General features: G+C 40.9%; 1 protein-coding gene across 3 annotated transcripts in view; it reads left to right on the forward strand.

Annotated features, from left to right (window-relative positions):
- Positions 1–734: 734 nt before the first annotated feature.
- The window catches only part of ELAPOR2 (endosome-lysosome associated apoptosis and autophagy regulator family member 2), a 172,433-nt gene continuing 157,535 nt past the window's right edge, over positions 735–15,632 (forward strand). The window contains exon 1 of one of the 3 annotated variants that reach the window (XM_054494071.2): positions 735–1,063. In XM_054494071.2, the coding sequence (XP_054350046.1) occupies positions 875–1,063 (189 nt within the window). In that variant the 5' untranslated portion in view covers positions 735–874. The remainder of the gene's footprint in view (positions 1,064–15,632) is intronic. The other 2 variants (XM_054494072.2, XM_054494073.2) reach the window with 2 other exon arrangements.

A 15,632-nucleotide genomic window follows, 5' to 3' on the forward strand; every position in this document is an offset into this window, starting at 1 on the left:
TCAATGATTGCACAGATGGAGAAACTGTTTCCTCCAGAAAACACAGGGCTTAATGCCCAATGTTACACATCTCCACGAAATAACACCAATAGCAGCAATAATTACGGCTACTACTACCAACACATGTCACCTACTGTGTGCCAGGCACTCTTCCAGTGCTTTATGTACATCAACTTACTTAATCATCATAATAATCCTACGTGGTGGGTATTATTTTCATTAAATAGGTGAGAAAACTGAGTCACACACCACGTCTACACCTCAGTCCTCTTTCTTCCCCGCCATTTCATGCACACCATAATCACCTAGAAATTCGATCTGACGCTAGCCAGCATGGATCCTTACAAGGGATGTTCCGAGGGCACATCTGCGTGTTTGCGTGCAATGAGGAAAGTGGCGAGCTTTTTAAAGACCCACCGCCAGAAAACAACGTCCTGAAGTCCTGTATTTACCCTGGCTTCATCCCGGGAGCGCCCCTCCCAGTGGGCCACGGGGACCTGAGATAGGCGACTCCACGGGGTCCCCAGCCTCTCTCGCCCTCTAGCGCGAGGCGAGCGCCGCGCAGTCCCTGGGGACCCGCCGGGCTGGGCCGCAGCCCCCGCCCGCGCCACCTGCTCCCCAGCTCCAGCGTCCCCGCCCCGCGTCCCGCCCCCGCGCCGCTCCCGCGCCCCGCGGTTCCTCCCTCCGGCGTGACGGGAGCACCGGCGCTGGCTGCCCGGGCCGCGAGCGCAGCGGAGCTGTCAGCGGGCGGACGGGCAGCGGGTGACGGAGCGGCGAGCTGAGCGCACAGCAGTCGCGGCCCGGGAGCCGGAGCTGCCGCCGCACCCCAGGAAGGCTGCCTTGCCGCCGGCCCGCCGACCGCGGCGGGACGAAGATGCTGTTCCGCGCCCGGGGGCCGGTACGGGGCAGGGGCCGGGGGCAGCCGGCGGAGGCTCCCCGCCGCGGGCGCTCGCCGCCCTGGAGCCCCGCCTGGATTTGCTGCTGGGCGCTCGCCGGCTGCCAGGCGGCCTGGGCTGGGGACCTGCCCTCCGCCTCCAGCCGCCCGCTTCCTCCTTGCCAGGAGGTGAGCAGCACCTGGCCCTCTACCTGGAGTTTGCGGGGGGAGGGCGCGGAAGATGAAGGCTGAGAGCGGTGCCTGTTTATTTCTGTTTGCCATCCCCTTTTCCTTTGCTTGGAGAACAGGGGCTTTCGTTTGCTTCGAGGGGTGAAGTTGCCCGCCCCGGTAGCTGGCCCGGAGAGGGTGTGTGGCTTCGCTGTCTCTCGGGGGATGCTTTTCTGTCCGCGCTCGTGTGTTTTGGGGGCTCTGCAGGACTTTGCGGCGTCTTTTTTGGACAGCCAGGTTTGAGGACCTGGGGTCAAGGGAAAGATTTCAGGAAGGGGAGGAGACTGGGGAAGCCCCACCAGTGGGATTTGAAGAACCATCTCATCACAGCTTTTCCAGAGAGCCAGACACAGACACCAGAGGATTTCCCGCTCCTCCTCCCCCTGTCTCCACTCCCCTGTCTCTGCAAACGCCTTCGTCCCACTCCCCTGCCCTCAGCTTCCTGATTAAGGCCCTGTGGGTTTGCTAAGCCAATGTGTGGTGTTACTTAGCATCCTTCTGACAAAATGTGGATTTGAATTTGGGAAAAAAAAAAAAAAAAAAAAAGAGTATGTACTTGGTAGAGAAGAGGCAGGTTGATGATGGAGAAAATTAGAAAAGACAGAGTGAATATGCTTCTTTTGGGAGGTGCTTTATCACCTGGCTGAAGTGTTGCCGCGGTGTATTTTATAGCTTTTAATTATTGTTGATTTACAGCCAAAAAGGATAAACTATGAGTGATGAGATTTTTATCTGGCTTTTAGAAGAACGAGACAGTGTGCCAAAAATTTACAGGGGATGTCATTGGTACTTGTATTGGGTGTTTATCTTTCCATTTAGTGTTCCAGAAAGTGCATCCTCTTAATGAAAATCAATGAGGGGAAGGAAGCAACATTTCTGACCTACTTTGATTGTGTTGGGAGGATATATGGAATAGATACTGTTTTTAGGAAGATTGTTAGGAATCAGGGCGATGGGTCATTTTAATTAATGTAGCAAAAATAGGTTAGCCAATAGCCCCTCTGGGAAGAAAGGCCAGACCCTCTTGTTTGTGTATGTTGCTCTAACTTCTGAATTTTACCGAGACTTGAATTACAGAGTATCTGTGTTCTAGACATCATCCATCATCTATGGATTTTCGTCTTTCTCTCCTACAGTACAGGTCCCAGGACAGACTGAAATGAAAGAGAATCGGATCAAAGGCTTGTGTGCGAACACACAGCAATGTTGTAATTGGGGAAATCAGGGCAAGAGCTCAACAAACAGCTATGTTTAATTTTAGGGCTTTTTAGTGTAATGAGCTTAATCTATATTCTACAACTTTACGTATCACCTGGGAATAATCCATTATTCCAGGTTTCCACAGAAAGCTGCTTCTTGGACATCTCAGATTGAACAGTTGTGACAAGATAAACTTTATCCTCCAGCCCCCGACTTCTAATATGCAGAATGTATTTTTCTAAACTGAAAAGTCTTAAGCTTCTGATAACATCAATTCCTAGTAATGAAAATCTGCTTGAAGTAGGTGAAGGGTCAGGGTCAATAGAAGTGATGCCTTTGGTCTCTACAACTAGACTAATCTTTTAGATGAACACATGTCCTACACATGTATACCTAGAAAGAAGAGTCTGCAACCTAAAACAAAGATTGAAAGGAGGGGCAGAGAGATGACGGAAGGTTCAGGAAGGCTGGGTTCACTTAATCACAGGTCCTTATTGCATTGGCTTTAGAAATTGCATGTGACTTATCCTTTGAGATCTGAAATTTACATTTTCCTTCTGAAAAATGAGAATAAATAAAATATATAGGAGGATGCTATTGAGCCTGCCTTTGGCTGTATGTTTTTATAAATGGTAATGCACAGATCCATTTATGTTCTTCCTGATTACTGACAAGTAAGAGGACCTAATGGGAGTTAGAAGTTCTTGGAAGTAGAAGAGGCCTAGTGATCTCCCAGGGGTTGAATCTGTTTGATACCTGGTCTAACCAGTGGAACTAATTTACAAAATTGGTCATTGTTTTTCTCTGACATTGTTTTTATGAGGAAAGTGGGGAGGGCAAGTTATTTTCAGGCTTTGAAGGTAAAGGAATGTTTGTGCTGGGAGTGGGGAAAGGGTATCCTCTTGAGCTCAGCCCTTTCCTCTGAATACAGTTATGGGATTGTGGGCCAAACGCCTGTGAATAAAGACCCAGTTAAAGTAACTACTCTGTGTTCACTCCTGCTCGTTTATCATTTTCCACTTTTTATTAACATTAAAGGAGGCAAATGCCACAAAGGACAGACTATGCAGTGGGGAACAGAGTGAGGGCAGTTAAAGTGAGGGATTTTCAGGCTGAAAGCTAAAACCAACTCTCAATATGAGAGAATGTTGAGGAGTATAGAAAAAGCTATAGGCCATTTTGAACCTCATTTTCCCCCAGTAGTTTATGTCACCCTCATTTATTAATATTTTTATAGAAGTAGTCATGTTTAACAAAGTTACATAAAGTCTGATTTTCCTGCCTGGTTTTAGAGGAAAGCAACTAAAGGAAGAGAAATGCAGAGAACTGGCCTGGGAGTCATCCAGTTATAATTGTCTGAGTTCAGAAAAAAGGCCCTTCAAAAACTAGGTTATGGGTAAAAGTTACATTTAGATTTTTGCAGAGGATTGGACTCGGGTGAAACTCATAAAATACAGATTCCTTTGTCAAAGTGTTTGGATTATGGAGTCGAAAGGGGGAGAAAAATTATTGTGTTGGAATGTTCAGCTGGTGATCGGCAGTGTGGAAGCACACGCACAAACAGGAAGCGATCATTTGGGAGACAGAAATAAAAGGAAAGTCAATGTGCCGGCAGATGAAGCATGAGAATAGGATGTGACTTTGGACAATGGTATTCAAAGGAAAAAAATGAGGCCTAGACATCCGAAAGTATAGAATTCCTCAGGTTTTTGTATGGGATGAACTTATAAAAGGTAAATCTTCTTTGGGTTTCTTGGCCTGTGTTTCACTTGTAAAATGTTATTAATAAAACATGACCAATTATTTGTATTATGAGGATTAAATGAGATTAATATAAGATAAAGGAGAAATATAAATGTGAGGGTTGACTATTGCTAGATTAGTAGAGCTAGATCCTGATATTTTGGGAAGAGTCTACAGTGAGACTCCAGAGGTTCCTAGGATAGGCCCATCCAAGACTTGACATGACATTTTTGACTCAGTGAATAATAGGACTTAATGGGGCTGCCAGAGCAAAAAAATATAAAGGCCAACAGATAATTCAGAGTTGCAGTAAGGTATCAGAAGATAGAAGAGTGCGTGAGAGTAAAAAGAACAGAACTAGTTGGATTATGTCTGTATTACTTACATTTGGTAAATTAAATCACAAAATAGCTGATTCTTAGTTCACTGTTGTAAAATCTTGCATAATGCAATTCTGCTGTTCTCTCTGACTACTGAATGATGAGTTTTGCTAACAGTTTTTGCTCCACATTCAGTTTATACCATGTGCTAGGCAAACTGTCAGATATGAAATTAGTAATTTAAAGAATATAATTTAATTGGATAAGGATGAGACAGATATGTAAACAAACATTGCAATTAAGTGATTTGAAGCCATGAAAGAAGCAATGGGCCATCATATCTACTGGGGGGGATCAGAAAAGGCCCTATGGAGGAAGTGAATGAGACTTAATTGATTAGTAGGAATTTGCCAGGCAGACAAGGGTCAGATGTGAGTGTAGGCTAGTTTGGGGGAAAGACATTTCAGGTGAAGAGTGCAGATTGAAAAAGGGCAGAAACATGAAACAGCATTGTATTGTAATTGGTTCTAACTGAAGTACAGCATGCAATGAGAAGCTTAATGAGAGATGAATCTGAAAGGCAGGCAGGAGCCTATCATAAGGGACCTTATATCACACTAAGAAGCTGGTCTTCATTTGGTAGGCAATCAGATGCAGTAGTAGGACTTCAAAAAGAGGAGTAGTATACTTTAGGTAGAATTGGCAGTGAGTGGATGCAGAGGGTGAGAGAATGAAATGTTCTAACTTGGTTAGAGGATGGTGACTCTTCACCTCCATTAGAAGAAATGTGAAGAAGATGGGATAAGGAGCTTGTTCTTTCTGGAAGGCGTGACTTTATGTAGAGTTGTTGAATAGGCAATTAGGTATTATTAGGCCCCGTTCCTCAGGGGCATGGTGTGGGTTGGTGTGGTGACCTGGGAATAACTTGAATGAAAGACAATGTTGAGATTACTGGATTGGTTGAGATCATGCAGGGAGTGAGAACAAAGGGCTGAAGATAGGACTTGGGTTTTACCTACATGAAAGGGGACAGAAACCGAGGAGTTCACAAAGGAGACATGTAGCAATGGCTGGTAAAGAAGAAATATGAGTGTGGAGTTGTGGGAAAAAGAAAAGCCTTTGAAGAAGATAGGGCTCATTGTGTGTCATTGCCCAATGAAATCCAAATAAGATGACGACTGAAGAGAGAAGATTGAATTTTGTAATTAGGTCACTGGTGCTCAGCGCCAGAATGGTTCCTATGGGATGGTGGAGCTGGGCTGAGTGTTAACTGGGAGGTGAGATGGTGGTAATGGAGTAGAATTGTGTTATAGAGCCTTCCTAGATTTGGTAATCTACTGGGTCTTCAAAATCCACATAAACCACAAGACCTGTAATGGTCATGTTTTTTGTTTCAGAACTTGATGGGCACAGCTGAGAAACATCCTTTCTGTAGGAAGTCCCTGAAGGCCATGGGCTGTGGGTGAAGCTGTCAGAGGTTCTACAGTCACACTGTTATTGATGGAGTTAGGACTCAGCCTCTGTTTTCAAGCAGTTATCATAACTAATCTTTTTTGTTAATGCCTGTGGAGGTGAATTTTCCATTTCCAGTTCTTATGCTTAGAATCATTTCTCATGTTTTAGGCAAATGCGAGCAAGTATTCACACCATCAATATTTACAATGTAAAACCAAGAGTTGACAGATCTGTGAAGTGTCATATTTTAGCACAAGGGATGGAAATAGCAGAACATAGTATAGAGTGGCACGTTTTCCTATCATAGTGTCTTCTTCAGCAGAGTCTTACATCTTATAATAATTCTTTATTGTCAGAAAACACCAGCCACATTTTGGTCGCTTTTCTTTTCTCTTGAAGAAACCATGGATTATTCTCTTTCCTTTTTGCCTTTCATCATCTGTGTTCTATGTACTATTTCAATATTCAATATGTATATATACATATATTTATCATGTACTTATATAGCAGGTATTGACAATGAATGGATGAACAAAACATAGGCCCCTGCTCCATGGAGCTTTGTAATCTCAGGGGAGTAGGTTTAAAACAAAACCACACATCATGCAATTACATTTGCCATAAGTACTATGATGGAAAATTTCTGTGTGTAGTGAGAATGAATAGCCATCCTAATTAGGGGCTGGGAGCAGGTGGGTTACCAGGAAAAGATGTTTAAGGTAAGATCCAAAGGATGAGTAGGAGTTAGCTGGATGCAGGTTGTGGGTGATGGTGAGAGAACATCTCACAGAGGAAGCCTCCTGACCTAGATCCATCCCTATATCCTATCCTTTCCTGGACTAGTAAAAACAAAGGATCTTTTCTCTTCTCTGAATTCTAGTCACAGCCTGTTGTTTACTCTCTAACACATATATGCTGTCCCACAAGTGTTTTGCATGCACAGCCCCCCACCCCATGTAGATGAATGAGTTGTGCTCTCTCCAAGGGCACCCAGCTAAAGGGTTAAGAAAAAGAATCCATCCATTTCTCAGCATGCTTAGCTATATGTCCTGGCACAGGTCTGCATTTACCTGGAAAAAGGGATACCTTTTTCTAGTTCATATGCCCAGAGGGGGTCACTATTTTCTAAATCACACAAAGGCACCATTTGTTTTACCAGAGGCTTTGAATACACAAATGTTATCTCTCCCCTAGTAAATGATATGTTCATTGAGGGCAAGGATTGTATCATCTTATTAGCAAACAGTACTATCTTTTCATTTAAGGCATTTTGGGGGTTTTAAAAATGAGTAAGACATATGTCCTTTTCTTTGGGAGCACTAATCACTGACTTAAAAATATAGTAAGTGAATAGTTTCTGCTTTTTCAGTTATAAACAGGAATTGATCTTTATGGTACATTTAATTCTAATCAACATCTCCTCTTGGTTGTGCCAGATTTAAGACCCTGAAATAAACCCTAGTGGTCAGTTTGGGCGAGGTGGCCCACACCTGTAATCCCAACACTTTGGAAGGCTGAGGTAGGTAAATCACTTGAGCCAAGCGGTTTTAGACCATCCTGGGAAACATAGCAAGACCCTGTCTCTACAAAAAAATAAAAAAATTAGCTGGGTTTGGTGGCATGGGCCTGTAGTCCCAGCTACTTGGGATGCTGAGGTGGGATAATTGATTGAGCCTGGGAGGTTGAGGCTGCACGGAGCTGTGATTGTGCCACTGCACTCCAGTCTGGGTGACAGAGCAAGACCCTGTCTCAAACAAAACAAAACAAAACAAAACAAAACAAAACAAAACAAACCCTGTGATCAGAATATACTGAAGTTGATTCTCAACTCAGTTTACAACTCGAGTTGAAAGTACATTTGTTACCCTTATTAAAAATGTTGCTTTTATAAGCTCTTTTCTCTAGGTTAGTAGTCCACAAAGTGAGATCCTAGGACCAGCAGTGTCAACATTAGTTAGGAACTTGTTAGAAATATAAGTGCTTGGTTCCCGTGCACAACCTACAAAATGGAAACCCTGGGATTGAAGCCCAGCAAGAACCATTGCACTCAGTATAAAGAAAGGAATTGATATGGTTTGCCTGTGTTCCCACCCAAATCTCATCTTGAATTCCCATGTGTTGTGGGAGGGACCTGGTGGGAGTTAATTGAATCATGGGGGCAGGTATTTCACATGCTGTTCTTATGATTGTGAATAAGTTTCTTGGGATCCAGTGGTTTCATAAGGGGGAGTTTCCCTGCACAATCTCTCTTCTCTTGTCTGCCGCCATGTGAGATGTGCCTTTCACCTTCCACAATGATTGTGAGGCCTCCCTAGCCATCTGAAACTATAGGTCCATTAAACCCCTTTCTTTTGTAAATTGCCCAGCCTTGGGTATGTCTTTATCAGCACTGTGAAAATGGACTGATACAGGAATACAGTTTAGTTGCCTGAAATCCAGGGACCCATTTCATTGCTAAAATTCCCTAAACTGTCACCCTAGCTTACTTCCTGCTTCTACAGGGTGTCTTAGAAACTCCTTAAATAATCACATCAAATGGACCATGAGATTCTCTCATTATCATGAAGTACACCAGCAAGCATTTCTTAATTATCTTTTATATGTCAGGAATTATGCAAGATGCTGGTGATAAAACAGGATTCAGAGAATATTGTCATCATTCTCCAGGACATCATAGCCTGATAGAAGACACAAATGTGGAAATTAATAAAACACCTCTTTCTGAGATTGACATTAAAATAGAAAAACATGGTAATATTAAGAGAGTATGGTTAGCCTTCTTGGTAAATGTTTTCCAATGTTTGCTACTTATGGGGGAGTGATGTTTACATTTTGGTCCAGCTGCAAAGTAGTGTCTTGTTATAGTACAAGCAGTACTGAAGGTATTTAAGAATCTAATGCAAATGTGAGCCCTGCCACTGGTTTATGTGACCTTCAACAAATTAACCCCTTTAAATCTTTTCTTGTCTGAAAATGGACAGAGTAAAACCTGTCTTATCTATGTTAGAACTGCTGTGAGATCAAGCTAATGCATTTGAAAGCACTTTGTAAATTCTAATGCAGTCGCCAATATCAGTTATTATTCTCATGTAGTGAAGAATAGTGTTTCTCAGGAGGTGCATTGAAGTATGAAAGATCTGGGATATGGACAGGTAAATTTGTTTACTTACAAAAATATTTTATAGGAGTACTTTTTCTAACTATAAAAGTTATATGTTGTGAAACATTGTACCCAGTTGATTGTTCTGGCATCACTGAAATTTACTTGGCTTCAAGCGCCCCAAACTCTCCTGGTTTTTCTCTTAATCCATTGTAATCCCTCTCAGTTTTTGCCAGTTTCTCCTGACATCTTGACATTGCCATGTTCCAGCGATTTATTCTTGGCCCTCCTGTCTTTTCTGTCATCCTTACACTCCTAGTGATGTCAGGAGTCTGTTGGCTTTAAATGTCACCTACATGTGGATAGCTCCCAAATTAACACTTCCTTTGTGGACCATCCCCTGGAATCCTATCAAGCATAGCCTTGGTGTCACCAGTTGTATAAGTACCTTAAATCTGACAGGTACCAAACTGAACTCCTGACATTTTCCCCAAACCTACTCCTTGTATAGTTTTCTCCATTTCATTGAATGGCAACTCCTTTCTTCTAGTTGCTCATATCTAGAACTCTGCAGTCTCCACTGATGTCGTTTCTCCTACATCCTACATCCGTCCTGTCAGCAAATCCTCTTCCCAATAGCTGAATCAGAACTTCTCCTCACTTCTCCTGTAATTTCTAGGCCATACCACCATTGTATCTTGCCTGGACTATCACTGTAACTTTCCATCTTGATGTCACCGTGCAGTTCAGAGATAGCATTAAAATATAAATTTAAAACCGTTATTCTTTTGTTCAACACCCTTCTAAGGCTTCATTAATACAAGACTGTATTAGGCCGTTCTCGCATTGCTGTAAAAAAAATACCTGAGATTGGGTACTTTCTAAAGAAAATATGTTTAGTTGACTCATGGTTTTGGAGGCTTTACAGGAAGCACAGTGCTGGCAGATGCTGGGCCTCTAGGGAGGCCTCAAGAAGCTTACAGTCATGGTGGAAGGCAAAGGGGGAGCAGGGACATCACATGGTAAAAGCAGGAGCAAGAGTGAGTGGAGGGGCAGGTACCACATATTTTTAGATGACCAGATCTTGATCTCCTGAGAACTCATTATTGCAAAGATAGCACCAAGCCATAAGCAATCCGCCCCCATGATCCAGATACCTCCCACCAGGCCTCACCTTCAGCATTGGGGATTAAAATTCAACATGAGATTTGGGTGGTGACAAATATCCAAACTATATCAAAGGTCCAACCTAATCTGACCTCCATGAAGCCTCTAATGTCACCTCTTATTACTCTCCCTCTTTTAGTTTATTTTGTGCTTCTATAACAATACCATAGATTGGGTAAGTTATAATGAACAGTAATTTATTTGCCTCCAGGTTCAGGAGGTAGGGAAGTCCAAGATCCAGGTGAGGGCCTCCTTGCTATGTCATACCACGGCAAAAGGCCAAGGGCAAGAAAGAAAGAGAGAGAAAGAGAACAAGTGCAAGAGGGGGCCTGAACTCTATTTTATAAGGAACCTATTCCTGCAGTAATGCCATCAGCCATATATGAGGATGGAGCCCTCATGAACCAACACTTCCCATTAGGCCCCACCTCTCAACATCACCACATTTGGGATAAAGTTTCTAACATATCAACCTTCAGGGACACATTCAAACCATAGAACTCCCCATTTTTCATTTTGCTTCAGCCAGTCCCAGTCTCCTTGTTCTTTCTAGAATGTGTTATGCATGCTCCTTTCTCAAGGCCTCTGTACTGGATCTTTTCTGCCTGGAACTCTCTTCATTCAGGTACTTACTTGGCTTTGTCTCTCATGCACTTCAAGTTTCTACTCAATTGTCATTTTGTCACTGAGGCTTTCCCTGGCTACCTATTTAAAATTGCAATCCCGGCCAGGTGCCTGTAATCCCAGCACTTTGGGAGGCTGAGGCTGGCGGATCACGAGGTCAGGAGATTGAGAGCATCCTGGCTAACACGGTGAAACCCCGTCTCTACAAAAAATACAAAAAATTAGCCAGGCATAGTGGCGGGAGCCTGTGGTCCCAGCTGCTCGGGAGGCTGAGGCAGGAGAATGGCATGAGCCTAGGAGGTGGAGCTTGTAGTGAGCCGAGATCAGGCCACTGCACTCCAGCCTGGGTGAAAGAGCGAGACTCAATCTCAAAAAAATAAATAAATAAAATAAAATTGCAATCCCTTCCTCTCAATCTACATTTCATGCTTTTGTTTTTCTCTATAGCCCTTTTAGCATCCATAATAATACATATTTTAATTATTTATTTGGTTTGTATGACTTCACATTCCCTCAATAAATTGTAGGCTTCATATAGATAATAGTTTTCTTTTTAAAAAGACACTACTATATCTCTAGCACATTGAAGAGTGCCTGGCACTTAGTAGATGTTCAATAAATGCTTGTTGAATGAATGTGTAAATTTAATTTTGGGCACATAGGCTGTTTTAAATTTTCTGTTGTATAATCAAAACAGTGTTATAATCAATGTTTGTTATGATCAAAAACAATGCAAAACAGTGTCTGGATTTTTAATTAATTGAGATGATTACTTGTAGCAGAAAAGTTAGATTGAAGGACATAAACTGTATACCCTGGACAGCACTGAAAACTGTTATGATCATTACTAATTTGATGGTAAAAAATGCTATTTCATTGGGACAATTTACATTTAAACATTTTTTAATTTTTAACTTTTGTGGGTACATAGTAGATATATATATGGTACACGAGATTGTTTTGATACAGGCATGCAATGTGAAATAATCACATCATGGAGAATGAGTTATCTGTCCCCTCAAGCGTTGATCCTTTGTGTTACAATTAAGTTACACTCCTTCAGTTATTTAAAAATGTACAATTAACTTACTATTTGCTATAGTCACACTGTTGTGGTATCAAATAATAGGTCTTATTTATTTTTTCTATTTTTTTGTACCAATTAATTATCCACACCTCCCTCTCCAACCCCCCAACTACCTTTTCCAGACTCTGGTAACTGTTCTTCTAATCTCTCTGTTTATGAGTTCACTTGTTTTGATTTTTAGATCAACAAATGAGAACATGCGATGTGTGTCTTTCTGTGCCTAGCTTATTTCACTTAACACAATTACCTCCAGTTCTATCCATGTTGTTGCAAATGATAGAATCTCATTCTTTTTTTATGTCCGAATAGTACTCCATTGGGTATACATACCACATTTTCTTTTCTTTTTTTTTTTCTAGATGAAGTCTCACTCTGTCGCCAGGCTGGAGTGCAGTGGTGCAATCTCAGCTCACTGCAACCTCCGCCTCCCAGGTTCAAGCAATTATCCTGCCTCAGCTTCTGGAGTAGCTGGGACAACAGGTGCTCACCACCATGCCCAGCTAATTTTTGTATTTTTAGTAGAGTTTGGGTTTCACCACGTTGGCCAGGATGGTCTTGATCTCTTGACCTTGTGATCCGCCCACCTCAGTCTCCCAAAGTTCTGGGATTACAGGCATGAGCCACCGCACCCAGCCGTACCACATTTTCTTTATCCATTCATTTGTTGATGGACACTTAGGTTGTTTCCAAATCTTAGCTATTGTGAACAGTTGTGCAACAAATGTCACAATGCAGACATCTCTTTGATATACTGATTTCCCTTCTTTTGAGTCCATAACCAGCAGTGGGATTGCTGGTTTATGTGGTAGCTCTATTTTTAGTTTTGTGAGGAAACATCATACTTTTCTCCACAGTAGTTGCACTAATTTACATTCCCATCAACAGTGTAGAAGGATTCCCTTTTCTCTACATTCTCACCAGCATTTGTTATTGCCTGTCTTTTGGATAGTCATTTTAACTGGGGTGAGATGATATTGTAGTTTTGATTTGCATTTCCCTAATGACTGGTGATATTGAGCACCGTTTCATATGCCTGTTTGCCACATGCATGTCTGCTTTTGAGAAATATCTATTCAAATCCTTTACCCATTTTTTGACTAGATTATTAAATTTTTTTCCTACAGAGTTGTTTGAGCTCCTTATATTTTCTGGTTAGTAATCCCTTGTCAGATGCAAATATTTTCTCCCATTCTGTGGGTTATCTCTTCACTTTGTTGATTGTTTCCTTTGCTATGCAGAAGCTTTTTAACTAGGTGTAATCCCATTTGTCTATTTTTGCTTTGGTTGCCTGTGCTTCTGTGGTATTGCTCAAGAAATTTTTGCCCAGACCAATATCCTGGAGATTTTCCCCAACGTTGTCCTTTAGTAGTTTCTTAGTTTGAAGTCTTAGATTTAAGTATTTAATCCATTTTGATTTGATTTTTATATACAGTGGGAGATCAAGGTCAGTTTTATTCTTGTGCATATGGATGTCTACTTTTTCCAGCATCATTTATTGAAGAGACTGTCCTTTCCCCAGTGTATATTCTTGGTGCCTTTGTCAAAAATGAGTTCAATGTAGGTGTGTGGATTTGTTTCTGGATTCTCTATTCTGTTCCCATTGGTCTATGTGTCTGTTTTTATGACAGTACCATGCTATTTTGGTTACTATAGCTTTGTAGTATAATTTGAAGTTAGGTAATTTGATTCCTTCAATTTTGTTCTTTCTGCTTAGGATAGTGTATCAGTTCTTTTTCACATTGATATAAAGAACTGCCCAAGACTGGGTAATTTATAAAGGAAAGAGGTTTAATTGACTCACAGTTCCACATGGCTGGGGAGGCCTCAGGAAACTTACAATCATGGCAGAAGGTGAAGGGGAAGCAAGCACCTTCACAAGGCAGCAGGAGAGAGAAGAGTGAAGGAGGAACTTCCAAAGACTTATAACACTATCAGATCTCATGAGAATTCACTCACTATCATGAGAATGGGATGGGCGAAACTGCTCTGAAGATCCAATCACCTCCCTCCCTTGACATGTGGGGACTACAGGTCCCTCCATCGACACATGGGGATTATAATTAGAAATGAGATTGGAGTGGGGACACAGAGCCAAACTGTATCAGATATCTTTGGCTATTCTGGGTCTTTTGTGGTTTCATATAAATTTTAGTATTGTTTTTCTATTTCTTTGAAGAATATCATAGGTACTTTGATAGGGATTGCATTAAATCTGTAGATTGCTTTGGGCAGTATGGACATTTAAACAATATTCTTCCAATTCATAAACATGGAATATTTTCCCATTTTTTGGTGGCCTCTTGAATTTCTTTCGTCAGTGTTCTATAGTTCTCATTATAGAGATTTTTCACTTCTTTGGTTAAGTTGATTCCTAGGTATTTTATTCATGGCTATTGTAAATGAGATTACTTTTTTTGATTTCTTTTTTGGAATGTTTACTGTTAACATATAGAAATGCCACTGATTTTTGTATGTTGATTTCTGTATCCTGCAATTTTGCTGACTTTTTTTTTATCAGTCCTAATAGTTTTTTGGTGGCGTCTTTAGGTTTTTCCAGTATAAGATTATGTCATCTGCAAACAAGAATAACTTGACTTCTTCTATTCCAATTTGGATGCCCTTTTTTTCTTTCTCTTATCTGATTGCTCTATCTAGGATTTCCAGTACTATGGTGAATAACAGTGGTGACAGTGGGCATCCTTGTTGTGTTCAAGATCTTAGAGGAAAGGCTTTCAGTTTTTCCCCATTTGGTATGATACTGGCTGTGGACCTGTTTTATATGGCTTTTATTATGTTGAGGTATGTTCCTTCTATACCCAGTTTTTTTTAATCATAAAGGGATGTTGAAATTTATTAAATGCTTTTTCAGCATCAATTGAAATGATCTTGTAGCTTTTATCCTTCATCCTGTTGATCCAATGTATCACATTGATTTATTTGCATATGTTGAATTATCCTTGCATCCCAGGGATAAATCTCACTTGGTCATGATGAATGATCCTTCTAATGTGTTGTTGAATTCATTTTGCTAGTATTTTGTTGAGGATTTTTGCATCAGTATTCGTCAGAGATATTGGCCTGTGTTTTTTTTTATTATGTGTCTTTGTCTGGTTTTGGTATCAGGGTAATATTAGCCTTGTAGAATGAGTTTGGAAGTATTCTCTCCTCTTATATTTTCAGAAGAGCTTGAGTAGGATCGAGATTAGTTCTTCTTGAAATGCTTGGTAGGATTCAGCAGTGAAGCCATTGGGTCCCAGGCTTTTCTTTACTGGGAGACTTTTTATTATGGCTTTGATTTCATTGGTGTTGGTCTGTTCATGTTTTGGACTTCCTGGTTTAGTCTCGGTAGGTTGTATGAGTCTAGGAATTTGTCCACTTCTTTTAGGTTTTCCAGTTTGTTGGCATATAGTTACTCATAGTAGCCTCTAATGATCCTTTGCATTTCTGCAGTATCAGTTATAATGTCTTCTTTTTCATTTCTGATTTTATTTATTTGTATCTTCTTTTTTTCTTAGTCTAGCTAAAGTTTGTCAATTTTGTTTAACTTTTCAAAATTTTGTTTAACTTTTAGTCTAGCTAAAGTTTTGTCAATTTTGTTTAACGTTTCAAAAAACAAAATCAATTTTGTTTCATTGATCTTTTGTATTTTCTTCATTTCATTTATTTCTTCTGTGATTTTTATTATTTTCTATTAATTTTGGGTTTGGTTTGCTCTTGCTTTTCTGGTTCATTAAGATACATCATTAGATTGTTTAAAGTTTTTTTTCTTTTTTGATGTAGACACTTATAGCTATAAACTTCCCTCTTAATACTGCTTTTGTTGTATCCCATAAG

Source organism: Pongo pygmaeus, chromosome 6, assembly GCF_028885625.2.
Source record: "Pongo pygmaeus isolate AG05252 chromosome 6, NHGRI_mPonPyg2-v2.0_pri, whole genome shotgun sequence".
Taxonomy (NCBI): Eukaryota; Metazoa; Chordata; class Mammalia; order Primates; family Hominidae; genus Pongo; species Pongo pygmaeus.